Genomic DNA, 27,804 nt, shown 5'->3' on the forward strand with positions numbered 1-27,804 from the left:
GCAGCTTCATTCACTGCAACAACACTCATAAAGCATCAAGGGGCTGACAATCAGAGGCTCAGGGAAACCATTTACATTAACCGAAAAAAAGAGAATTAATCATAAATAGCACAAATTACTTCACTATCATTTAACAAGTAACTTTGGGTTTTCATCCCATTAGGAACTGCAGTGCCAATCAAAGAAGGTGCTCCCAGACTTCTGCTTTCAGGGAAGTCAGAGGCACCTTTCTGTTGGCCGTAACATGGGGAGAAACAGGCTTTAAAAGTGAAAGACACACAACACATCCGAGCAATTCAACGCGGAGAAGAAATATTCTGCAAGGACACGCCTTCCCCCCCCCCCAAAAAAAAGCACATACAATGAATTTTAACTCTGTAAACTGCAAGACTGGCCAGTATTTCTTACATCGTTCAGCTGCTTATTGCGGGCTGGGATGAGCGTATTGCTTAGTTGCTTATTCCCTGCCTTTAATGCTGCATCTCTTCTTGCTTGCTCAAGCAGAACTCTTGCTCGTTCTTTAAGTTCTTCCTGTCTTGACAACATACGTTGCTTAAAAATAAAGAAATATAATTAACAGCAAGGCAGCCTCAGGGTACTGAACGTTTATACAGTAGTTAATAGCCAGTGGCCTTCCTATGTATATTATAAAGGTCAGGAGTCACATGAATTACATCTTCATGAGGTGACAGAGCATTCTATAGAAATGAAAAGATGATCAAAACGTAAAAAAAATCTTAGGCCTTTATAATGTAAATAGGAGTTCTCTCCCTTCCTCTTAAAACTTAATTTCTATCAGCATTTAATGCCTTTAAACTGCAACTGTGAAAAAAAACCAGTTGGTTTCATAGAAGCTATGTCAAACATGCTATGTGTTTACTTGTTTACTTTAATATGTATGCAAATACAATGCTTTGTTGGCTACTTATATGGGTATCACTCATTCACAACTTAAATTGAACACAAAGAGGCTGGGTACAAGGCAAAAAAGCCTGCAAATATATCTGCTTCTACTTAATTTATGAATACCTAGAAGAATGTCCCTTCTTCATACACAGGACTGACTGTATCTGCAGAGTAGAAACAACAAAAGGCGGTTCTGCATTGGCAACATGAGAACACGAGCAGCTCCCAGACATATACACTCCCAAGGGCTGACTTCTTAGTCAAGGTCAACTGTGAAGACTGGGAAAATGCATCTCTAGGTCTTTACAGGAGCCAGAGCTAGGACAGGTGTTGCTTGTTGTGCTTCTGCAACAACCACGTGGGTTGACTCCAAACTACAACTGAGTTCAAGGTTAAGAGTGAGCCTCACATCTGATATTTTATTACCATGTGCAAATGCACCAATGATTAACAACAAAGAGCTTCCTTTGAAGTGAACTCTTGCTTTTTCTTGGCCTGTTACACCCTTGCCCATGAAAATCTTCACAGAGAATAAATTTTGTCTCCTCCCGCTTTTTTATTCTATATGGGCCAAGCTGTTCCTTTGTCATCCAGTAAACAAAGATGATGATGATGATGATGAAGAGAAACTTCATGAGACTTCACTGATTAAAGAAATTAGCTAGCTATGGAACTAATATTTGGCTATTAGTACCCATCTATGGACTGTTTCTCTTGCGATACAATGAATCTTTATGGCGCTTACTCAGAAAAAAACCATAAAAATATTTGAAGCAATCACACTACCAAAAGACTGGCACAAAGTCAAACCAAGCCAAAACTCAATAAAGCTCTTCACAGAGGTAAAATTATAGGCCTGCTTTGGTATTTTTGTAGATAAGAGTTGATAACATGTTTTACATATTTTTGTGATTATATGATTTATTGATAACACTCAGTATATGTATGTAATATTCAACTTTCACCCTCACAATAAATTTGCAAGGTAGGTGGGCATATATTTTTATCTTCATAGAAAGGAAAATGATACTGTGGTGAAGTAACATGCTTTAGGCCACTCAGTGGACAGCACAATTTAATAGTCTGGAGTTTCTACCTCACCATTGTGGCTATGGTCACAAGGCTGTGTGGTTTCTCAAACAAGATTTTGAAATATCTTTGGTAAATTTTAAGGTACTCAAAATTTGACATTTTTTATTGAATTTTTTTTCTGGTTTTTGCTTCAGTATGCAACACTTAGAAGAAACGTGTTGCCACAATCAGTGGCAAAAGTTCTGGAGCCATCTTCCAGATAGTCAAGAACACAACTCCCTTTAATTGGAGAGAGACTGGAAAGATTAATAGTGGGACAATTTGTATAAATTATTTTTTCATGTGATGATTGTTTTACAGCACCACCTACTTTTTAGGCAAAATACTTACTGCCCAACAATAAAAATACACTGCTCACCTCACCATTCATACTGAAGATAAGGTGTAAATTATGAACGCAGAGAAACAACTTGAATGGCATCTCCATCCTAACTCACAGGCATAAGTTTCTTACCTGGGCTGTTTTTGCAGTTTGATCTGCATTACTTAAAGCTGTTCTGGCATCACTGTCAGAATCAGATTCTGTTTGCCTTGGAGAAGCATGTGGTTTCTTTGTAAGATCTGTATCCATATTATAGGAGTATCCAGGCTTAGAAGTCGGAGATAAACTTGGTTTTGTGACAGGTGAACCAGGATCTGCTCTTGTGCTCTCTGTGGATCCTATACATCCCAGCTTTTCTTGTTCTGAGAAACCAGTAGTACTGTCTAAACTCTGGTGTCTCTTCTTGTTGTTATCTTCACAAGCAACTGTGGGAGACATATCCTCTTTTTGATCACTGACATGTGCTAAGTCACTGAATTCTAAAGTGTCAGTTATCAGCAATTTTTTCCTTCCCAATGTAGGCTGCACTTGTGTTGTGTCTGTACTGCTACACTTCCCAATTTCTTCAGACGCAGAAGTCCTTCCAGAGCTCTGCTGGGATTTCTGTGGATCTGTGTCACTTCGAGTCCTGCGAGAAGAAGGGGAAGCTGTGCTCGGGCTTAAATGGTCATCAGGAGTCTGATGCTCGCTCTCAGATTCTCCAACACCACTGTCATTTACAAACACGGAGTCATCCTGAGAAGCAAAGTCTGCCAAGCCACCATCCGGTGGCTGCAGTTCGGGCTCCCGGTTCAGGTCATTCAGCTCTGCATAGAACTTTTCCTGGTCGACAGAACTGTTTGTGTCCGTTTCATAGTTACCCACTTTGTATGTGCTTTTACTACTGTTCTCCTCTATTTGAACCACGTTTAATTCCTGGCCACAGAAATGGGCCCTTATCTGATAGAGATAGGTCATAACAGTCAGTTTGTCGGGTATCGCCAACAAAACCATGTCAGAAGGTTCCAGCAATCGTGATATTCCTAAACTGGCAAACCCGTCGTATGCCTTTAAAAACAGACAAAATAAATGTTACAATGTGGCAGTTTCTTACATATCATAACATTTCAAGAATGCAAGTGGAAGTTTCAGCCAAAATAAGCAAGCCTAAAACACATTCAGTATTACAGGTAGAACATGGCTTCAATTCTATTACTTATTATTCTTCTGGCTTCATTATAATCGTTACTATTTTCTGTTGCACCATCCAACTCATCGATTTTTCCTGATGGTTTCTATATATCTTCTATAAATCTTCACAGCAAAGAAAACTGAGAGAATATAACCAGCAAAGACATTCAAATGCCATTTAAAAATATATTTTTAACACATTTTGATACCATACAATACTAAAACCTTTGGTTACTCAAAATTATTACACTTCTATGAGAAAATAGCTATTCGTGAAACTGCAACTTAAAAGCCCTTCTTTTTGCACTAAGAAAACCTGCCAATATCTTAAATGGTTCTCACTCAAGTAGCAGGAAACAAGCAAACAAAAAAAGTCTAAGAGCTGGACCAGAAAAAAAAAAAGCAACTCAGGATGGCTTTTTAAGATAAGGAACAAAGATATAAGAAACACAACACTAATCCATCTTGAGCTTTATCACTGATGATCAACCTTCTGCCTTCTACTTGTTATGTAATTGCAGTGATTTCTGTTGATGAAAAACTATGTCCAGACAGCCAAAAAGAACACCAGAGATTACTTGACACTACGCATAAATCACATTAATCCATCAAACAAACGCATTTTAAAAACATTTGTTGATTATAAATTTGTAAGAAAGAGACAGTGAAAATCATTCCCATTTCACTTTCATTTCTAAAAGCTAAACAGTTGCAAGCCTCCCACTTTGTGAGGCCACATTGTCTTCTTACAGCTGGCCCTTTAAGTGAGTGGGCTTGGTGCATCAGGTTTTTCTAGTTTTGAAGAATTAAGGCCGTTTCTCAATTTACAATTAATTATTACTATCCTGGATTAACCTTGGAAGACAATATTGTGTTTCAAGGAAGCCTTTAAAAGGCCTCCTGTTAGCATAGATGCACTCGGTTAAAGCATGTGGGCTTCTCCTCCCCCAGGAATCCTGCAGCTCCTTTTCACCATCTTCTGAAGGGGCTTACAATGTTCACAGTTGTTCCTACCCTATTTTGAATAAAAGCAGATGCTAAATTTAAGACATGGATGAGAAAACTGTCCTCTTACAAGGAAACAATAACACATATGACTGGCTTCAACTCAACTCCAGTTTTACACTTTTTCCTTAATTTCTTTAGTTTTAGAAGGATATTTAAAAAAAAAGATAAATCAATTATGATTTTTTTTATCCTCTTGGCTTTCATAATAGTAAATGTTCAGTGGTGAGAGAGAATGTGGGGATGGGCTGGCCAGGTCTCGGCAGACCCAGTTATCTTGCTTGCTCTGAGAAAAGGAGGCTCTCTCCTTCCCCTTGCAATGTCATTCCCTGTGCAAGGGTCGAACAGTTTTTGTTTCAGACACTTTTCAAACTCTGCTACCAAAAGCTGGAATTTATCTTCCTGAAATTCTGCATGCTTCCCCTCATGCTCAGGTATAACTTGCCAAAGCATTTTAGGTGAAGCAGTTTTTGTATCACTATAACAAATGATTCACAGAAGTTATCTACACATAGAAATGGTCTGAATGATTTATTTTTAAGGTCTTCTGGCTCTCTCCATGCAAAACGGTTTGGCCTAAAATCAATGCTGGTCTTCAGTGTGGTATCATTTCTTGTGAAGGTTTATTATGAGAGATTGTTATGCCATTTTTAAACACAGAGCTGTGCTTAGATATAGGAGCAGCAAACATGACATGTATTTGCTGATAACGAACTCCAGACCGAGCAGAACAGCAGCAAAGCGGTAGGTGGGAGGGAATGGAAAGAACTTGGATGGTAGAAGAGGGACAGCTGTCACTTACCTGGGCTTGGGAAACAGAGCTGGAGGAGCAGGACCAGGCTGGTTATGAAGGAGAGGGAGACAAGACAGGTGGAACTGAATAGACATGAGGAGCACAGAGAATGCCAAGATAAAGGAGAGCAGGGCATGGATGTGGGTTGGCAGCCTAAGCCATGGCAGGTACCAGGAATGACGAATGCTCATATGACAGCAGAAAGCAGACTGGGCATGAAAGAACAGCAAGCCAGCTGTGCTGTCTGTGGACTAAAGGTAACACCAGTATTTGCTTAAGTGGGTCATTGCTGATTCAGTGGCATAAACAACTTGTCACCCCACACTGCAGGTAGTGGGAGCTACCATCTTAAGACTGAAAGGACCTAAGGACAGGCACGGCAGTCCAGGGCAGCCAGAGCCCATAGATGTCATTTTACCTGAACTCTTTTTATACTCTTAATTTCTTATCTATATGCTAATAAAACTAAATCCTATGAGTATCTCTCAGGGTCAATAAAACGAAGGTGGGGACAGTGTTTCAGGGTTGTCGGGAAAGGTACTTGCTAAGAAGTAACACTACAGCAGGACTGAATTTGGAGTGATGGATATTCTCAATATCCATATTGATATTTTGCTGCAAATATTGCAGTAAAAGATGCAATCACTTTTTGCTGCCTGCTCAGTTCTTCCAGTGATGCCTGGGACTAAACACAGTTCTTTCCCACTGATGCCAGACAGTTATTTCCTATCTCCTCTCATTTCTTATTCTGGATGATACACATTTTTGCTTCTCTCCTTTTAAAGTACAGTAGCTACGTAGGTTGGCAGGCCAGTGTTTTACAGACATTAGCTCTAGAAATAGCAATTGTGTGTTCTGGTCATGTCCATACAACTGTTTGTGATGGGTTCTCCTTCACTACTAGAAAAGCTGGGAGCTTCTTGATATTCCAGCATAGGTATAAATGCCTCATGTTTCTAACTACTTTGTAACATGGTATTAACAGAGTAAATTTCCCGAGTCAAATTCCTTTTGTTAAGCAGAGGCATAACTCAGCCTTGATTTTGCAAATGCTTATTTATCTGCACGTTTAACTCTGCTCCTTCATGATCTCACTGAGGCCAACAAGCACCTCACCCACATGCAATTAGATATGTGCTTATGGTTTTGTGGAATCAAACCCTAGAAGTATGAACACCTGTTATAAAAGCATGACTCCAGATTAAAGGTAAGGAATTTTTTCCATTTGACTCAATAGTATCCCTGTAATTCTGAATTCTTCTGTTTAAATGTATAATTTAAAAGGATTCCTTTTAAAAATTGAATATTTTATTACGACAATAATTTAAGTTCAAATGTATTGAGGAATTTATTAGAAATGGCCAAAAACTGGGGGGAAAAAGGCATCACAAAAATTGAAAGTGCCAATCGAACATCCAAAATATACATTACTATTCCCACGCAATAATCTCTCGAAACAAGCTTCTCCAAACAATAATTAAAACCAGAAATTCATTATTAGAATCATACTGTTGTGCCCTCCTACTTCTCATCCCTTCATCCCCTCAAAGTTCCAGCCAAGTGTTGTTTAGGAGCTTAAATTTTTAAAGTGCAGGACATGTTATTAGCAATATGAAAAAATTCTATTTTTGATAAGGGACTATACTGCCAGTATGCTTAATTTTAATACATTTCCCATTATTTTTAATTTCATTATTATTTCATAATAATCAAATGGACATACTAAATCAAATTAGCTGGTTTATGTTACTGGGAAGCCTACATAGATATCTGAGATTTAAGTAGAAGCACAACTCTTTGGACCATCAGGGAAAGTATCTCTGTAATGTTTCTGATTTTCTCAAAGATAATCCTGGTTTCTCTTTTGTTCCTGACAGAAATTTGAATTTGCAACGTGCACCAAAAATATCTTCCAATTAGGATTGATGCTAATGTAGTAGCTGTTTGGGATTTTTTTATGTATGTATATTCAGGACACTAAGCCCATTTACCTATCTCCCAATGAAGTTTTTTCTTTTTTTTTCTAATTTACTGACAAGCTGATTGACAGACATCAATTGGGATCCATCAGCACAAGCACCACAGGCAGTATTCCAATCATTTCCCAACTCTGTAACACACTGACATATTGGCCAAGATCAGATGTCACAGGTAAATACCCTTTTTTATTCAGCATCAGTGGCAGCACCAAACTGGCAAGTGGTTGGTGTGTGTTATAAAGAATCTCTGATGATGTGCCTTTTGTAACAGTGCATTTCCATGTGTAATCATACTCTGTATTTGCACTGAAATAGCTGTCTCTTAAGATATCTTCCTTTTTTTAAATTAAAATACAAACAAGGTCATGCACTTCTAAAAGATATACTTTTACGGGTTAACCTTTAATCTGTGGTTTTCCTTCTGGAGAGGGAGCAGCAGGGAAAGAAACATTTAAAAAAAAAAAAAGAGCTGCTTCAGACAAAGAAAATCATCCTATTCATCCAAAGATGTTATTTTAATTGGTTAGGAGGAATCATTGTCAAATGTGTTACATATCTGCACGGAATTTCTAGGCAGCCATTGTTGGCAGTGTTGCATTCACTCCAACCAAGGGCACACGGGGTTATCTGGCAGAACTGTGTGAGACCAGGAAATAAATCTGCAGGAAGCAACTGAGATACTCAGTGTGGCTGTCAGGCAAAGGCTGCCAAAGTGATGAAAGAAAAAAACTGCACAATAACAACAATCATTATTTCTTCAATTCTGGGAACTATATCCTGTTAGAAAGAGAGGCTGAAAAGTTCACTGTTTGCCATCACAGTTTCATAAAGAAAAGATGACTGATCATACTGCTAACGTTTTTAATTAATAATCTATTCTTTCTTTTTTATAATCCGGCTTAATTAGCCCAGACGCTCAACAAAACTTGAAGTACAAAAACATATGGTCACAGAAAATAATGTGATGTCACATTAGGTCATCTTAAGTCCTCATATTATTATGAAAAAAAAAATCAACAGCCAAAAGACTCATTAGATAGCAGCAGCTTAGAGATATTTCATTATTTATAATACATAAGTACTAAATTAAAGACAAGTAACTCCCTGGCTAACACATAAATGTGCAGACACATTAAAATACAAACGCAAATGAATTTTAATAAAGCATTTTCAGAAATTCCACATAACTAAATCATATTAGACTGTAGATATGTTTACTATATAGTATTGAACCTGATTAATTTATTCAAAGTATATTTTTATACCTTAATCCTTGTTAAATTTAGTGCTTTTTAAAGCAGTAGAAAAACAAAATCCCAGCATTAAGAAGGCAGATACTTAAAAACAATTTTCAGATCATCTTAAGGAACAATTTCATTATCAGTGACTCACATGAAAATTTTAATTTCTAGACATGTCCCTAGGGCCCAACTGAAGCTTGTAGCATGCCTAAAATAGTGAGCAGAAATAAAAAGTCTTCTGGTGATTCCCAAACTGAATTCCTGCTTCTTCCGGAGAAACTTTTTAGATCTTTGCACCCACAAAGAGTGGTTTAAAACAGCTGCCCAGCACAAGGCTATAAAGTATTTTCCTAATATTTCAGTTTATTTGCAAAGTATTGTCTCAACACTTTTTACCCTTCATTCAGCTGGTGCAGCATGAGAGTAGGTGTAATATTTCATCTTTAAAAACATAAAAATCACCAAGCAACATCAACCGTGCCCAATTCCCGGAGCCCTGGTAAAGCAACAGCAAGAGAAGCCTCGTGTAAAACAGTCCAGTCACAGGTACGTTTTTCTAAATTTTTCTTAATTACGCAGCTGACAGGAAAAATCATGAGTGCTCACGGAAGGCTGGCCAGGCCTTTCCCCTGCTTTCACAGTTAATGTAGGCCATACAAACATTAAACTCTAATGCCAGCCTTGAACTTGTTGTGAATGTTAAAACCATGACAAACTCAAGTCAATAAAGCATCCGATTTGAACCACGGGAGGCCGAATACCTTCTGTGAGCTGCAGTTATGACCTTACAAAACAACTGCATTTCCCAAAATTAATAAAAACCTGCAGTGAAGTCAAAATTGAGGCTATGTCTTTTTTTTTTTTTTTTCTCCTGGCAGTTCTTACCTTTTTGTTGTTCTCTTTAATATCTTGAGGATTCAGGGACTTGTAGTCACTGAGGGGGAAAATGGCACAGTGGGTATGTACAGTATTTGATAAAAGCAGCAGTTTTAAAACAAACTAAATCTAAAAATTTGACATACAATAATATCATATAGTAACTAGCAATTTCACAGCAATTCAATCAACAAAACTAATAGTGTGGAAAATTAAAGGAATAAATAAATAAATAAATAAACACCGATTACATGTTTCATTGCCTGAAGCTTTCCATCTAAAAAAGAAGTTAAGGCAGGGACTAGAGGCCAGCCTTGACAACCAAATTTACCAGGAGGTAATCCGTCCTTGTCAGCGTACAAAGAGCTTATTCCTCTCATCTCATTTCAACACCGGCACAATTCTCATAATCATCCTGAAGTCAGTTCTTTGTATAAGATTAAGAAGAAGAAAAACAAATCACAGAGAGGGGAGAAATAATTGTTTATGCAACAAGGGAGAGCACAGAGGTCACAAAGTTTGAACATTCATAAATCTGGTTTCTTAGAAAGGATAGTTCCCTGCTTGAAAGGAAAGGGTGAAAAGAATTCAACATCTGAAATGAACACGATTTGATTTTTACATAAACTTAACTGTTCTGTATTTCTATGAGAGTTAGGTTGTGCAGGCAAAGAGTATACAACTTACATTAGGTCTGGTCTAAAGTGATGTAATATTGCACAAAAGGATAAACCATTCCTCCACGACGTAGTAAAGTTGGTGATTTTCACTCCCCTATAGTTTTTTGTAACTTCCTTGCACCACACGAGCAATGACTGACTAGCATTTGGCTTTCTCCCCAAAACAGGACTTGGTATCGGGCTTGGCTGGAGAAAAAAAAAAAAAAAGAAAAGAAAAAGAGAGAAGATGATAAAAGAATTTAATGGAAGATGAGAATTAACATTAATTGACCTAACTAGATGATCTGTATCCTTTGATGTGAGTTTAGGTCCTTCACAGCTGTCAGTTTACAATGACTGTAACTTGCAAAAGACACAAATCGCGAGTTATTATCTGCAGTTGTTGCCCTAGGCACTTGCCTCCAAAGGATGTAGATATACAGGATTCCAGATCTACACAGGAGAAGAGGCCAAGAATCGTACCAGTGGAAATACCGTGCTGAAACACTTACGGCACAGTCCCGCACAGTCCGTGACACTGAGCCTTGAAAACATTTCCCAAAATGGAAAAGCATCCCCACAAGCCCTTTTACTTTTAATGAAGATAACACTGGGACTGGATCAAAGGGCCAGGCAGAGCTGGGGTAGAGTTTGTCACGAGTTGCAATCCATCATTGCATCGGGGGGGATCAAAGTCGCGACACAAGACCGGTGTATCGCTCTCCAACAGGCTCCACTGTGCAGTTTTGGGCTCTCTTTCTACGTAAGTGTGAGATTGCACAAAGGTAATTATGGCACAGTGTTTCTAAACAGCCACTTCCAACCATACCCGAAGAGTTTCCTCTCCTGGGCTTTAGCTTTTCCAAGTAGAAAAGGAATTTCAGATGTAAATTCTTATCAGAGGGTGGTTTTTAACAAGAATCATTAGCTACCAACAACCATTTAAAAACAGGTTATTTTGACCCTCTTAGTAACATTTTTTGTGGGCATAAGCCAAGAATTAAAATAGAATATTTCAGGCATCTGGCGTTTGTCAGACCATCCACTGTTCCACAAATTCAGCAGAGAACTTACCGACTGCAGCTGATGTTTTCAAGACTCACATACACTTATTTCTCTGGAAAAATATTATCACTTCGAAAACTTCTCAGGGCTAATCAAAAAGACAGAATGTGACTGACACAAATCCTAAATCTGAACTGTAGTGAAAGAACTCAGATCACTTGGTTTTTTTAAATGTAATATAATTAAAAGCATATTCGCACAACAAACAAGCTGTTGACGCACCTTAGAGGTGGAGAGTCCCCAAATTAAGATAAATAGAGCAAGTAATTTACTGTATCACAGCCACTTAAGTTTACGGTCAAACGGATTTACTTGTTATTGTCTATTTGTGAAAGACCTACGATGCCCCCCCTTGACTGAAGCCTGTCAGTGCTCAGCAATTAGCTGCTGATTTGTTTTCACTGCTTCTGGGGAAAAAAACCTACACAGAATCAGGGAAGTAATTTTTCATTTACTGTCACAATCAGCCCTAAAAGGTTGTTTTATAAATGTACTACCTCCTCATCACATACAAGCACTGCTAACTCATTTAGAAAGCGCAAAACGTATACCTTGCTGAGATTTTTTTTAATACCACATTGTATGTGCAAAATAACTTGTTAAAAAGTGCTTTTTTTTTTTAATCTTGTCAAACAATTCAAATCAGCATGAACAAATCCATTAACAATGAGACAAATATCTCTAAATATACTGAATTAAGGGCTTAACAGGGATATGCAAAATAGGGAAGGAAAAGCAGCAATAAATGATGAACTTTCTTTACCATGTACAAGATCTAATCAGATAAACAAGTATTGCATAGGAGCTGTCAGACAGTTACTCCAGATTCAGAGTGAAATAACTAAGATGATGTTTTTCTCTTGTTTTTTTTACAATTGGAAGCAAAAACCAGTAACTAACCACTGATCTCATATTTAAGGTACTATGTTACTTAAAATATATTTGCTATTACAAATTATATTTATGGAAATAACACTACTGAGAGACAATAATTAAAATAACTCTATCAAATCGTGGAAAGATGATATTTTAACAAATTTTTAAAGCACAAAGTTACTTCTTCAAATCATAGAGCATCACAGATATATTAAATGTTAACTATAAAGTCTTAATACTTGCTGCTGAAATTCTCTACGAAAATTTTAAATGTTTCAGTCACCACCTAAATGCTTTCAGGTTAACTCTGAAATCACCTGAGGCAATATTATCATGGAAATGCCTTAATTACTCATCTAACAAACTGAAGACATATCTGAATTTAAAACCATGTTTTACAAAAGGAAATCCAAAGCTATTAAAACAAGAAATTTAGCAGAATTTCACATTTTATTTAAAAATTTTTATTTAAAAATTTTCCCTGTTTGTGTGTTCATTAATGTTACATTTTCTAAAAGTATTTTATCCAGAATATTCAAGATTTAGGATGTGCATAACATACTTACACAATTTTCTCTTCTCTTAGCTTATAAAGCAGAAGTCACATTAGGTTTTCTTTCCATACTTAGTAGTCCAAGTTTTTTTGGATAAAGGTGAAGTTAATATTAGGACAATGTTATGCTCCTAATCACCACTTGAGTCAAAGCTTTTGTTATTTAATCTGTGACAAATGCATTCAATTCAAGACACAACAGAAATACATGAGTAAAGGCAGAACTGTGTGTGAGCACTTGACATACCTTCAGAGGCGTTAACAAATGAATTTTTTATTTTTTTTGGTGAAACTTAATTATGAAAAAGATTTTCTTTTGATATTTGTATGTTATACGTATTAGCTACTGTTTTGGTACAAGCACAATTACTACCAAGTGCCTATTTCTAGTATATATTTGCTCTACAAGATCAGCAGGAACTAATCAGATGAATGAAAATTTAATAAGCCTTCTCTTATATCATTCTTTCAAGCACTGGCCACACAATTCTTCCAAACAACACAGCAGTCACGACTTGCCTGTTTGAGTTCAAACCCCAAAGGCCCTGAGAACTTGGTTGGAAATGGTCCCAAAAAGCATGAGATACCCACACCAGATTGCTAGATCTGCTCACTGATCAACAGGTTACCGAATCTAATGCAACCGCCTCTTATCCAGCTGTGGAATAACCACGCAGAAGTGCAGAGGTTCCAGAGCTGGTCCCTCACATGCTTAGCTCAGATCTAAATATAGCATCATGTGGATGGACTTATCAGCTGGAGTCAGCACCAGCTTCAGGATATCTTTGTTTCACACTCAACGAAAGCATTGAAGTCTCTATTCTTCTTTTACATGTTCTGGAAGCTCAGTTAATATGTTTTATGCATTTTTCCTCTTGGGAGATTATCCCATCAGACCACTACTCTGTGTTAACAAGAGGACAATAGCTCTAAATATTAGGCTGCATCCCTACATTTGAAAATATTTAAATAGTTGTTTTGCTGCTTTCGAGAACGCAGCACCAGGCACACTGATGGCTCAGAGAGAGAGGGTAGAGCTGCATCCATGACACACAGGACAACACTCAGGAGGAGAAAATCAAGACTGAAATTCTGATGGGAACATGGGGCTATGGACAGAGATCTCATATGAGACACTGTGAACAGCCAGAATGAAGACTGTAGGGGCTCAGTCTGAGCAATTCGACAGCTTGTAGACAGGTTGCATGGGGGTAGAGGAGTTTAAAGAAAGCAGGGGGCAGTGTTAAAGGCCGGAAAGAAAGATGCTGAGAGGAGTAAAGAAAAAAAAGTATGTAATCTAGGTGGAAGACTCACGTGGTTTGAGTTTTTTATTAATGAACACAACTCCCCAAAGAGGAAAGGAAAGGTTGGAAAAGAGGAAAGGTTGGAAAAAACCCAGGATTGGTAATTAACTGCAGGAGGAGAGGAAGATGAGATTGAGATAGACCTGGAAGTCAGAACAGGGAAGATCTCTAAACAATGAACAAACAAGTTTTTTTTCCTCAAGAAGGAAGTACAGACACTGGTCTCTTACTTATTTTACAAAAGGGACTTTCCCTTACCCCATCAAAACCACAGTGCCATCTAGGCTCACTAAAAATGGTGAAACCTTTAAAATGCAAGATAAGGTGAATGAAAGTAAGGCACAAGTAGGTGAGTGAAAATGTACAGCGTGTGGCCAGATATAGAAAAAGTTTAGGAAACTCAAATGAACTGATCAGTCTGAAAAGCAGTAAAAAGAGGCGCAATAAAACCAAGACACCAAATACATTTCAGTCAAATGGATAATTTTGTATCATCAAGATGATACCCAAGAATTTTATCGTTTCAACAACACAGGACTCCATCCATAGGAGCCTGGGAGTATTAGAAATTGAATATGGTTCATTTAATACAATTTATGCATTTGGCAAGGTCTGTACATGTCCAATGTGCATTCAGTTTTGTTTGCTGTGGGCTGTGGAACAGTTTAGGCCTAAGTCAAATATCAAATACAACATGGGAAGAGTGCAAAGATAGAATAAAATTGCTTTCAGTTTTATTCCAAAAATGGAAAAAAACATCCTGATAACCCTGAGCTGTGGTGAGATGTCCTTTATGTAGGCTAGTTAGTTATTTTTTTATGGTAGCACGTCATAATAACACTATGATAGCTTCAGTGACACAACAAAATACAAGTGGCATTGCTCTTTGCTTCTAGTAAGGGAAGACCACCCATATATTAGAAAATACACATTTCCTAGAAAGAAATGTTAGGAGTTCTGCTGTCCTGTTACTCTGAAAGACAAATGCATCAACTTAGGAGTACATTCTTTAACTTTGTGCTCTCTATTTGCATGGCACGGTGTGTGGCTGCATAAAACATCTCTAGTTCCTACTGTCCCTAAAAATGAAGGAGACATGAAAATCCAGCTGCTAGGCACAAGTTACAGATTAAATTAATTTATTTCCTATATATGATTAATAACAAGTATTTAGGTAACCTCCAGGTTTCATCAGCACCATACATCTTAAAACTTTGCCTTCCTCACTCTTCTGATTGTGTCTACAGCTAATGGATAGGCAATAAAATATAAGCTTTTATCTTAAAACCCTTAGGCATAAGCTTTTAATTGCTTGTCTTTTTACAGGTTTCATTTTGGCACAACCAAACCAGTCCATATTCAATCATAACCTTAACATTTAGACATCTGCCTGAGCTGACATGATGCTCTCATGTTTGAACCTCGCAAGGTGAAGAGGAAGGTGAAATCCTCGGGACACACCTCAAGTTAGTTGTTGGTCAAGTAGGTCAAACTAAAGGGTTGTCAGTTGCCTGTTACATATTTTGATGGCCAGGAGTCTGGAAAGAGCTTTTCCAAACTATGCCTGGCAAAAGAAAGGAAAGCAGCCCTGCAGATAACTGCCTCTGGTTACTTTTACTCTGAGCACTGAGGAAGTGGTCTGGTAGAAAATGATGGTATGTGGTCATACAATTGAAGTGTGTACGTGCTTATAACCTACAGGCATCCAGTGCACAAAGATGGGAGAGACTGCAATAACAAAGGCTACTGTTAAGTACTTCGTTTTGTAATTTTTGTAATTATCTGGTAGCCTCCTTTTGCCTTTTACTTCGTCTAGTAATGAAGTAACATTTTCTTAGCAGAGTCTTTTTTGGGTTTTGGTTTGGTTTTCATTGTTGGGGATTAAAAGGATAAAAGATCCCAAGTATTCAGAACTAAACTCTAAACCTTCATAACCAAAAGCCACAACACATGGACTACTGGACAATTGCCTCACTTGGGCAACAGGAGACAAGCGTGTCTGCTCATGGCATTCAATTAAGAGCAAGACAGACTATTTATTTCAAGGCGACTACCTCCCCCTGTGGATGTTCTTAGTAGAGAAGAACAGCACCACACGGGAGTGAAGGCAGCCACCTCACCAGGCTGAGAAGCCCTAAATTTATTAGCTACCGTCAAAGAGAAGATTCATGTTAATGAGCTGGTAACAGAGAAACAAATGTGAGGCAACATAATGAATTGGCTACTTATGTGCAAGTGATTTCACCTGATGGTCAGTATAGCCAGGAAAAAAGTTACAGTGAGCTCCTTCTCAGATTCAACTATTATAAAAGGATTGGCCAAGGCTCACCTGGCTTCTCTTCCCTGAGGTCACATAATCTTTGTCTTGAACGACATGTTTTCAATTAAAAAAAACAAGAAAGGTATATAATTCATACCATTAAGCAGAAGCGAACGCAGAGCTCAGTCTCTGATGATTACACATATTTGTAATATAACAGTATGAACAGATCACATGCAGGGATGGGGCCTCATTTTTCTGCTCTCAGAAGACAGGCAGCTTCCTTGTGTCCACCTTCCTTTCTCCAGTTGGCCCGGTGGCATGTGGGCTGAAGTCTCTGCTCTCATGTAATCTGTGCTGGAAGCCCAGATGAGCTACCAGGATGCTGCTGGTTCACAATCCCTGGCTCTCTGCCACGATGGGAACGTTCAGGGTTTTGGGCAGGTTGCCAGAATTAAGCAACTTAAACCACAGATGAGGAATAGCAATTTTCAAAGCTTTTAACTTTGTTAAATGTGAACTGAACTAGCAAAACGCACCTCCCTGGGCCCAAGGCTATCTCTGCCACATTTCAAAGGCCTGCAGCAAACAATGGAAGTGTTAGAGCTTGTCAGAAAAGGTCACAAGAATCTCTTCTAAAAGAAAGCACAAGGCAAACTAAAAATGAGAGTCACTGCCAATTCTTCCTAAAAACAGTGAACTCTTGTTGCTTTTGCAGGAATTTCTTTTGACAGAGCCATTAAATAAACACAAGTCATTATCCCACTCCTCTGAACATTTCAGTGGGCATGGTTTTTTCAGGTAATCTTCTGATGTTAGATCATTAAGGTGACATGGCTCCACAGAACTTTAAAATTACCCATTTTGTAAATCTACTGCATCATTTACATTAATGCACAACCATAGGCATATTTATGGAAGCATTAGTCTTTCCCTATGAGAAATCTTTGTTTTAAATACTCGAGAACAGAACACACAGATGTCTGATTTGTGCAGGTATTGCACTAACAAAGGAAAACAATCTCTCTGTTTGGGAGAGCTTAGAGCATTCAGTATTTTTAAGTCTGGTATTGATGACACAGTACCTCTGAAGGCCATAGTACACCTCTTGATTGAGAGTGGAAATAAAATCAGTATATTCTACAATCCTGCATGAGGTGCTGGTGTCAATGAGCTTACATCAGGCATAAAGATGGATGTTCTTAAAACTACTTAGGACAGCTATAGATAAGTGAGAATTTAATGGAAAGAACTTTTTGCCTTGATAAACTACTGCATCAGCAGCTAACTCTATGTAAACAATCACAAAATGTAGATTAATAAAAATATTGTTTCACCCCTCATTGATAAGGAGAAGCTGTCCATAGATGATGGGGAGGCACCTGAAATTATACACCTTTCTTTTTTCTTCTTCTGTCTTTATTCTACAAGTCAGATGCAAGTTGGAAACAAGCATTACTCATACAGACACAAAAAGGTGAAATTTCAGCCCCGTGTGGAAACAGCTTAGATAAGCCAGATGCTTCCAGATCAGCTGAACACATTGAATGTAATCCTAGGGTACTGGAAGAACCAATATAAAACAACATCTGAAATGAATGGACAGTCTGAAAACTTGAACATAGGGGAGATATTAGAAAAGTAGGAAAATACTACATTCCTTTCCAGTCTTTAAAGGCATAAGAAAAAGACAAATTGGAAGAACGCAGACAAGCTAATGAAAAAGAAGCGGAACAAATAATTAAGGTGCTTCTTAGCACATGAAAGTTAAAAGAAGACAAGGAACAAACATTATTTGCCATGAACAAATCATGACTAGCAGTCCAAGTTCCTTCTACAACAGGGAAGCAGGCAGGGGTGGGCAGAAGCATCACATAACATTATGAATGCAGTTGAGCTCTTTTAATTGTCTCTCAAGATGCTCTCATAAAGGAAGCATGGAAAACAGTGCCTTAATGAGACTCACAGAGGTGCAAAACAGTCTGGAAAACTATAGCCAAGACTAGTTTTAAATGATTGTTGGAATTATGCATTAAAAAGGGTTCTGCAAGAGTATTTCTTGGGTTCAGTGAAAGTCTGAATTAGGAAGGTGGACAATACATTAGACAAGAAGCTGGGATGGACATCGAATGCACTAAAAGAATTCTAATCACATAAAAAGGAGAAAAGGTCTGAAGGAAGCAGTAAGAAATTCAATAGCTACAAGTGAAACACAGGAAAGAGTAATCATTTACATAAATGCAGAATGAGGAAGAACTGGTTAGGTAAAAGTTCTTCACAAAAGAACATGGGGGAAACAGTCTATTCAAGCTGAACATAGAGTCAACAACATCAGGTTGTTGTGAAAAAAACAAATATCATACTGAGATGTACAGACAGGAATAAAGCTTGCAAGACACATACTGCCTCTCCCACTCCACTCAGCATCAACAAAAGCACAACAAAAATTTTATGTTCCGTTTTCTCTGACGCAGAGTGTAAGGAAAATGAGTCCAAAGATCAGGAAAAAAAACCAAAAGAGGCATGAAGTATGCTGTAGCAAATGTATGTCATTTATCTTACGGAAAAATGATAAAGCAGCATGGTAAGTCTTCAAGCACATAAAACTCTATAAAGAAGAAAGAAAACCCTTTGTCCCCCATACCAAAATGAAGTTACAGGCTTTAATTGCAACAGGTCAGACACCAGGAGGAGCAATCTATAAAACAGTACAATGAAGCACTGAAGACTGCCTGGGAAAGCCATGAATGTCTCGTTATTTGAGGTCTTTAACAATAAGTTGCAGAAATGCTTCGTTTTGTAAAGCAAAACTTTGCCTTTGGGCAAGTAGATGGACCAAGTGCTTCAGACCCAGCTTCTCTGTGTTTCTTAACTCCAGAGCCTACAAGAAAAGGACACAGCTTGCACAGGCTGCTGCCATCAGCAAGCAGGAGCCTGGCAGAGGTTCCCTCCGAGCACTGGCATCAGGGGAAGCAAGCTGGAAAACCCCCAATTCCCACCAAGCAACACTTCACACTGGTCTCTCACATCACCCACCAAAAACAACCCACTTCCTGTTTTAAAAATAAATCCTAGCATGGAAGTCCTGATATTATTTGTTTCATAAGCAACTCACGCAATAATTCGCCCTATGTTAATAAGATCTCCTTGCAAAGAACAGTATATTTTTGTTTTTTTTCCCTGGCACAAAGCTATCTGAATACATAGAAAGTTCAGTAACCACTAACCACTCTCCAAATGAATAACTGCACAGAGTGTGTCTTTTCTCTTTCAGTTGTTTAGGAGACTGGCTATTGAAGAATTATAACCCCACCATTCCAACTGCTCCTCATGAGCACTATTAGAGAGAGAAAGGCTCTCTCTCATTGACCATATCTCCACAGAAAGTCACCAAGCCACTTTAAAATCTAGGATACATTGGAAAGATTTTTTTCATCTGTAAGTTCAAGGTCAAACCCAGGACAAGAGTCAGAAAAACCCCCACCCAACTGCAGTCAGGTGAAATCAGGTATTTAGGCAAACTGTAAGATGTAAGCAAACACTTGTAACCAAATCAGCTGGATTCAGCTCTGTCACAGCAGAGATGTCACAAGCAGAGTGAACTGGGAAACAAAAATTACCTTAGAGGGTTTTTCTTTTAAAGAAAAAAAAAGATAACGCTTCAAAAAGTCTTCTCTACCAGAAAAAGAACGTTTCACTCACAAGCACCATTCATAAACAACAAAGGAAACAAAAAAGCATTACTAAATAAAAGCAAATGAAAAATTAAGGGATGGCAGGCTTGAATATTCTTGTTTTAGTTGCCCAACAGAATGAGCATTATTTAAGCAGTGTGAAGGCAGATTGTTATCTTTACCTCTCTGAATAGTACCTTATTCTGTGAATAGACCCTACGGAATAACAGCCCCAACTCAAGGATTCAATAGCTTAATGAACATAACAAGACTGGCACAATCTGGAGCTTAATTTGCATGCAGTTTAAATATTTTTGCTTTATTAGTTTCATTTCAAAATAAAAATACATGTAAAAGTAACAGCAATTCAAGTGCCACTTGGCTTAACATATATTTTTCCAGGAATTCTTACGCTATCCAAATTTGCTAATTGCTAGAACTTGTTCAGCTAAAAGAAGAAATACATATTAAATGAAAATATCCTTTTTGTTTTATAATATGTAATTAACACAAGCTTTTCTAGCGTCAACACTGGCAAATCTATCCTCTTGAAAAATACACACACAATTTTCACGCGACAAATTAAATTTGGTGTGGTTATGCTTTTAGCACTCAACAAGTAAAAGCTTGTAAATGAAAAGCTGAAGCACAAAGGTATGGCAAGTCTCATTTAAGAAATCAAAATCTTTGGGAGAGAGGAATTCTCTCCTGCAGAACTCAAGAAAAGCTGCTAATAATTAAATACTGCCTCTGATTAACACTTTACACTACATGTTTATGTTGAAAGTCCTTGTTTAAGCAGATTGTGATATAAACCTAATCAAATCACTGTATTTCATTCTCTTATGATGCCTGGCTAATAACCACACAACAGTTGGAAACTGTCAAAATATTTTACAGCTCAATTGTAATTCCCATCCAAGTCTAAGCATGCAGTAATTGGGCGTTAGCCACGTTCCAGGGGTGTTACAGCAATGCACAGCAGTCAGGTCTTCTGGGTTTCTTTTTTTTAACACATGTAAAACTCCTAAATGATCCCCAGGATCTACTCAATAAAATTTCAAATTAAATATTAGTACATTGTCTGCAAAGACAGCTTTTTTTTTCATTAATTGAATGTATTATTTAGGTCAACATTTTAAAAATTAGCTTAATATTTGGAACTACAGCAGCATTTTTTTTTTTTGTTTAGCAGCATTTTTTTCCTGGTTTAAGTTCCCTAAAGTAAAAAAAAAAAATTTGTCAGATAAATAAAATAGAAACATTTTTTAGAAAAATATTACATTATAAGTATTGCAATATTAAAAGCTTTGAGACAAAATGCTGATTTTGAATTCAAGGAACAAATTTTGCAGATATGAGAAGTATTCCAAGCTGCTGAGGGAGAGGAGGAATGGAATCATGGAAAGGGATTTTAGCATGCACTATTTTACATGCAGTGTGCACAATACTCATGAGCATCGTGTCCAGATGGCAGCTTGAGGGGTTTTCCTGAACAGACAACTCTATAGGTGTTTCTGATTGTTTGGGGTTTGCATTCCTAAGGCAGTATCAGAGATACAGATCATGACTCCCTGGTCTTTCAACACTATTCCAATCATTAACCCATTCATTAACTGTCCCTAACTCACAGTGACAGACAGATGACATTGCTGGATCCCAAAGACATTACTGTCCAATGGATTAAAATCCTTAAGTGGTGTTATGGCTTTGAGCTTCCACAAATGGAACTTTAAGTGTCTTAATTTACATGGTGTGTTAAATAAAATTAAGCACTCCTGCGAAGTTCTCGACTGGTCCCCAGATGATGCAATGATTAACGTGTGTCTGGTGTGAGCTGCTCCTGATTCCAAACACTCATCTGCGGATAGAACTAGGAAACTCCTGGATAGAAGAACTGCACCAGAGGACTTCAGTCTTCCAACCAGTAGTACCAGTGCTCTTAGAAGGAGCTGTGGGGGAAGGTATTGATTGCTCTCCCTCAGGTTGGGGGATGAGATCAGATTTATCAGAGAACCCCAATGAGCTACAGGGGGGCAAATTTCAGCCAGCACAAATGGAGAAAACTCACACTCAAGCCTCATACATCATCTTTAACGTGTCTGATCATGTCCAGGTGTTACAAATGCAGAGCACTTATCACTCACACATCTCAGTCTCCTGCAATACTTTTCACTGCACAAGCACCTCAGGATAGGTGGAGGAGGGAAAAGAAGGGAGCCTTCATTCCTATACAGGAACTTCCATGCTTTGGGAAGTGTAAATTAGAGCATTACTACTAGTCTGACAGTAAGTTTGCTAATAAATGTGTAGCAACATATCTAATTGCATAACGAGAGATTAAATGATTATGACAATCTTTGAAATGGGAAACATAAAGGGAAGAGAAAGTTAATGTAAGGGAGAGCTCTGGTAACACAGCAAAATAGCTGCAATTTCAAAACTTTGATAAATTTATAAAAGCCAACTGCTCTAAATAAGCTTCCAGTGGAATCTATAAAGTTGATTCTAATACTGAGTGTTAGTTCCAAGTTACATGAGCTTCTAAAAATTATTTAAAGGTTAGGACCCATCATCTTAATAACATGGGCTTTTCAGACTTCTAGGCAGCAGAAGCATGCCCCAAGACATGGCTGGGAAACAAGTACAGTGATATCATTTGACTAAGACCTCCCTTACCTTTGAAGCAGCACAGAAGGGAGTTCAAAGAGCAGTTTTGCCCACAGTTAAAATAAAACTTAGAGAGTACTCAAATAGAAGCACTAGGGGGACAATGATGAGTTGATAAATATATAGTGTGTGTGCTGCTTTAGTCAGTGAGTTGCATTCACATAAGGTTTTTTTACCACATGTAAATACTGAAAAGGCATTTAGCAATTCTTTTTATTATCTCCCATTTATAAAACCCTGGCAGCGTTAAATGCTGCTACTTAACAATCCCTTTAGCAAGTTTGGGGGGGGTGGGTGGCAGGAAGCAGAAAGGGGAGGGCACTGGACTCTCAAAAGAGGAGTTTAGGTAAACAAGATTTGTCTGATTGGTCTCCCAAAACATCTTCTGCAGCTCGCAGACACACACTGTTTGGAAAACTCTTCAGAGCAGAAGTCTGACTAAGACGCTCCACACCAGCCTTAGGGGATGCTATCTCTGTCCATGAATTATGGAACACTACAGAGGTATTTTATGTCCTAAATCAGACACAAGCAATATATTTGTAACAAACTTCACTATCAAAAGAGGTCAATTCTTATGCAATCTAAACCTACAACTCACACCCAAAGTCAACAACCAGTTTTTAAAAGGATCCTTTTAAGCTGAAAAGGACAAAAGCAAAAAACAAGACCATAGTAGGATTTGACTTGTCTCTTAGTCCCTTTTTACTCAGTAAATATGAAAATGCCCCATTTTAAATATATATTTTTAAAAATGTGAATCTATTTCTCAGATAGTTCCAAGCAGATATGCATTTCCAGCAGTGCTCAGATCATCTGGTTGGGGCTCCACACCAAGTCCATCAGTCATGCAGGGAGAGCAGCAAGGACAATGTTCAGGAGTTTAAGGATGTCAAATTGCTAAAACCTGGTCAGAAAGTAGAGCCACAACATAATCTTGCTTTCTTTTTTCTTTTTCTTCTGTATTGGGCATCAAATATTGGCAGAGCAACTGTCATAGAAACAGAGACTGAGGGTGATGAAGGGCCAATTACAGCTTATATGTGCAAAAAAAAAAAAAATGCACAAGACCCAAAATCTGGAGCAGTACATTTCATTTGTTTGAGGACAAGTCACACTACTGGCTTCCTCCAAAAAATAAGGGAAATACTCTTCCAGAGATGAAAGTGCTCTGAGTCAAACCACCTAATGTGCCATATGTTGTATGGGTTCTACAACTCTTTAAATACTTGCAAAAAAAGACAGATTGTGATTTTAAAGCAACCATTTGTACGTCCAAGGAGACCAGAAATGGAAGAACATTTCGAAAATTTGGAGGCTCTCATCAGAATTTTCTTCTAGTTATTCCCTATTACTCATATCTATGCTACATTCTAGTTCTATATCTGAAAACAATGGTATGTAAACAGAAAGAAAGATACTGTCCTAAAAGAAAACCTAATTCTAGTAGGCAAACCCCCAAACCTATTTTTTTGCAAAAGCCTAATCTTGATGCTATACAGAATGTAAAAACAGTTAAATGCATTTGCAGAGAAAACTCCTTCCCTGGAACCCCCTCAAAGGCAATTTTTCATCTTCCTTTTTTTTTTTTTAATTATAATAATGTTAATATTCTAATAACATTTTAAGTACAATGGAAGGGTTGTGGTTACAGTAATAAGAATTTGAGCATTGAATCAATATTTGGTTTGCTGTAGTTTTATACTTAAGCCTATTGATTGGGTTCTGGTCTACACACCCATGTCTCAAAACAAAAGACTGAGTCACATTATGTTCCTGAGTCATTGCTGTCAATGACAATCATGACAGACTACTTACCAATAGCACAGAGTGCCATAAGGGCACTTCAGAAAAGCATCAATTCTTCAGTATTGCTTTAAAGTGATAAAAAACAAAGCTTTCTGCAGAGTTCTTGAAAGCACTTTAGCAACATTATGAAAAGGGGTCATGGTGTTAGGGAATATGGTTGAGTTACGAAGCAGATTCTAGGACAAAACACTTTAATTATGATCTGTTAAGCCATCTGTATCAAATTACTGTCTGAATTCACTTTGTAGAAAGCCTGCATGCAGAAAGAAAAGCATATTTGTTATATACAAAGGCACACAAATAACATATATATACCTTTCTATATAACAAATAACCATAATTATCACAGTAACAAATATATTAAAATGTAAGTTTATATATACCTATATACACACACAGAAAGAAAATACACACTACATTAAAAAATCCCCCAAGCTTACTTGAAATAACAGAAACAAATTCTGAACTATCTGTTTTATAAGTAAAAATTACATTCATTATGCTCCAGACGCAAAAAATACAAGGCAGCTAATTGGAAAAAAATAAAGAATACAAAAATAGAACACCATTTTTATTTATAATTATTTCCAATGGTATAACATTTTAGGATACTTTTAAAGCATGATTGTCTGAGTTGGATTCTAAAGATCTATTTGCATTGAAGCAAGCCAAGAAACATGACCCTTGCAAGGCTTTAGGATTACAGTTCTTTGTCTCAAGGTGTTGATGAAGCGAGGGAGAACAGAGCCACCAAAGAAAAGGAGACTGTCCTCTTCCTTGTGGATCACCCTTCAAACACACAAAAGACAACTAAGGAGCTAGAAACTGCCCTGACCCGCCCCAGTTCATACTCCTGGAACCCTGGATGAAAAGATGTCACTTCTCAGGAACTTAATTCAGGATCAAGGACCTCATCTTCTCATTGCCTTCAGTGGACTCCATTAAGTCTCATGAACGTCAACAAAAATCCAGGTGTCTAATAATAAGCATACAACTGCTCTTTCAAAACACATTTCTATGTTTTTGCTGTGTGACTGTAACAGCCTTTCACACAGTTGTGCATTCACAAACAATGTGAGTAGTTATGTACACGTTTGTGAGATTAATGTTGGTTCCAACACTGAGCCCACGAAGAAATGAAGGCGACTTTTTTCAGCCACAGTGGGCATTAATCCACTCCATGCACATAACAGTTACGTGCTCTTGGTGCTAAAGATGCCAGGCATGCATACGAAGTTGTCCCTAGTGCAAAAATTAAACATAACAGCCTCTTTACTAAGGCAACAAAAATTAGTAATGAAGCCTCCAGCATGTAGAGAGCTGTGTTCTTCAGATATTCAATAGCTGTGTCCTTCAGGATATTTGATCCCAGGTAACAATAGAGGGTTTGGGGGTATATTTTTGTTCTGTTTTGGGCTTGTTTGTTTATTTTTTTTCTTCTATATCTGTTGAAATACTCCTTGTTTGGGGGGTGGGAGACATGTTACAACCACTGAGTACACTTTGGCATGTCATCAGCTAGTGGCAACTCACAGCAAGCTCTGCTCTAAAGGAGTATGGGAAGAAGTAGGATAAGATGTATTAGAAGATGTTTTACCATGCTACATCCTCTGAATCCAAATGATTTTTCTACTGTGAGAGACTGCCCTCTCAACAGCATTGCTCTCTTTAAAGTGTAGTATAAGCATTTAATCAGTGGATGTTTAATCAAGCTCTTAAATATTACAGTTGAACTGTAATACATTAAGCTCACCAATATTTTTCATAGCATTTACAACACGATTTTCTTAATTACTTTAGTTTCTAGCTAGCTCCTTTAAAGCCCTTTCATTGAGCTAGAGCACATGATTTCATTCACACTTTAAAAGCTTTTCCCATGAATGCTTTTCAAAGCTGATTTGTCTGAATTACACTTATGAATGATATTTAAATTTTGTGCATTATTCATTACTACAAACTATGAAGTATCACTTAGGGGTTAACGCGACTATCTACTAAACTGCAAAACAGCTCTTGTCAATAATAAAACTAAGTAAGTTTCAAAGAATTTATTGTATTTTCGAAAGGTAACCAAATACTTTAAATCTACTAAGTAAAATACATATGTATGTCCTCTTTTTATTGAGATAAAAACAAATTCAGTATATCTAATGGGCACGTAAAATATAAAACTACTTAAGATATATCAGAAAGAGTTCTTGCTTTAACTATATTTCTAACCTTCCCCCCCCTTTTCTGTAACAGTTTCTATATAGAGTGCTTGCACTGTATTTGAGATCCATCTATATGCTTCTCCATAGGATAAATCAAATAAAAAAATACCAGCAGGAACTGGATTTCGTACTCAAACTACTAATTCTGCAGCAAAACAACTTTTCCCCCTGTATATTCCATTTTTGTTTTCCTTAACTCAGGAGAAACCATGAACCTAAAAACACGATACCCGCCACAAACCCCTCAGACAGCTCATATATAGCGACAGTTTCAGAGAACAGAGTTCTGCTGAAAGAATAGAAGGAAATAGATTTAAAAGGAGGCAGTGAATCAAAAAATCATGCCTTCAGCTCGATGCCAATAAAAACCAGGATCACTCAGTTCCTTTGGACTGTTTTCTATTTATTTTCTTTTCTTTTATGTGGTTAATATTTTAGGAAATTGTTGGGTTTTTTTCCCCTCTCCCCCTTTTTTTGTCACCACAGACACTCCCTTTAGGCAACCGTGCATCAACAATCCTCCCACGTTCAAAGTCGGCTACATCTGTTGCTCTTTCCCATTGTTGAAAATTCCTGCCTTAATCCTATTTGACTTTATTCATGCAAAGGTCATCCTGAATTCAACAAATGGAGGAGCGATAGCAAGCACACTGTTGAACATGGTTAAAAATGCTGTTGTAGAACACGCAGCTAGTGTGCCGGCACTATCGCACAAGTACTTGGTTTATTATGCAGCTTCTTGTCATCAGAGCTGTGTTGCAATATGAATTGGCAACATATTTCTTCCAGCAACTCAGGAATACAACATTTTCCTTCTAACTGGCTTGGTTTTCTCTCCTTAAAAAAAAAGATTTGCGCTTGGCTTGTATTTGCCAGCGAGCATGACTACAACATACACATATAATACCTGACTGTTTCACATGCCCCAGGGCTTAGCTCCTGGCATCCTTGGCTTCTGTTTTTCTCCTGGATTTTTCCTCTCAGTATATCTCGCTTTACAAATTTATTTACTTGACCTGCCCGTCTAAAAGTAATGGTGATCGCTATTTTAAAATAAATCAGACAAAATTTTACCTAAAAAAATACTTTTACAAAGCAGAGCAGAATAGCTAATACTAGCACCTCATTTTAGGGCCATCATTGCACTGTAGATTTGCTTACAAATGCCATTTATTTTGGTTTTAGACTTATTCTTCTTTCCCAGCAACAAAAAGCATTCTGTCTTAGACCTGTGATTTATTCCTATGCTTAAGTATCTGATCCAAACCAAAGAACATTTAGCAGGAAGAGTGAATTAGTGAGCAAACAAAAGTTAACTATCAGACTGATTTATGAAG

The 27,804-nt window shown here is 37.6% G+C and overlaps 1 protein-coding gene across 18 annotated transcripts in view; it reads right to left on the minus strand.

Moving 5' to 3' along the window:
• Nucleotides 1–27,804, minus strand: part of EHBP1 (EH domain binding protein 1) — a 212,299-nt gene that overhangs the window by 71,929 nt on the left and 112,566 nt on the right. For 17 of the 18 annotated variants that reach the window (XM_064647676.1, XM_064647675.1, XM_064647682.1 and 14 more), the window contains 4 exons: nt 10,072–10,250; nt 9,394–9,442; nt 2,453–3,367; nt 409–552 (listed from right to left, as the gene is read on the minus strand). In XM_064647676.1, coding sequence (XP_064503746.1) covers nt 409–552; nt 2,453–3,367; nt 9,394–9,442; nt 10,072–10,250 — 1,287 coding nt within the window. The remainder of the gene's footprint in view (nt 1–408; nt 553–2,452; nt 3,368–9,393; nt 9,443–10,071; nt 10,251–27,804) is intronic. The other variant, XM_064647688.1, reaches the window with a different exon arrangement.

The sequence above is a fragment of the Pseudopipra pipra genome, chromosome 3, assembly GCF_036250125.1.
Source record: "Pseudopipra pipra isolate bDixPip1 chromosome 3, bDixPip1.hap1, whole genome shotgun sequence".
NCBI lineage: Eukaryota > Metazoa > Chordata > Aves > Passeriformes > Pipridae > Pseudopipra > Pseudopipra pipra.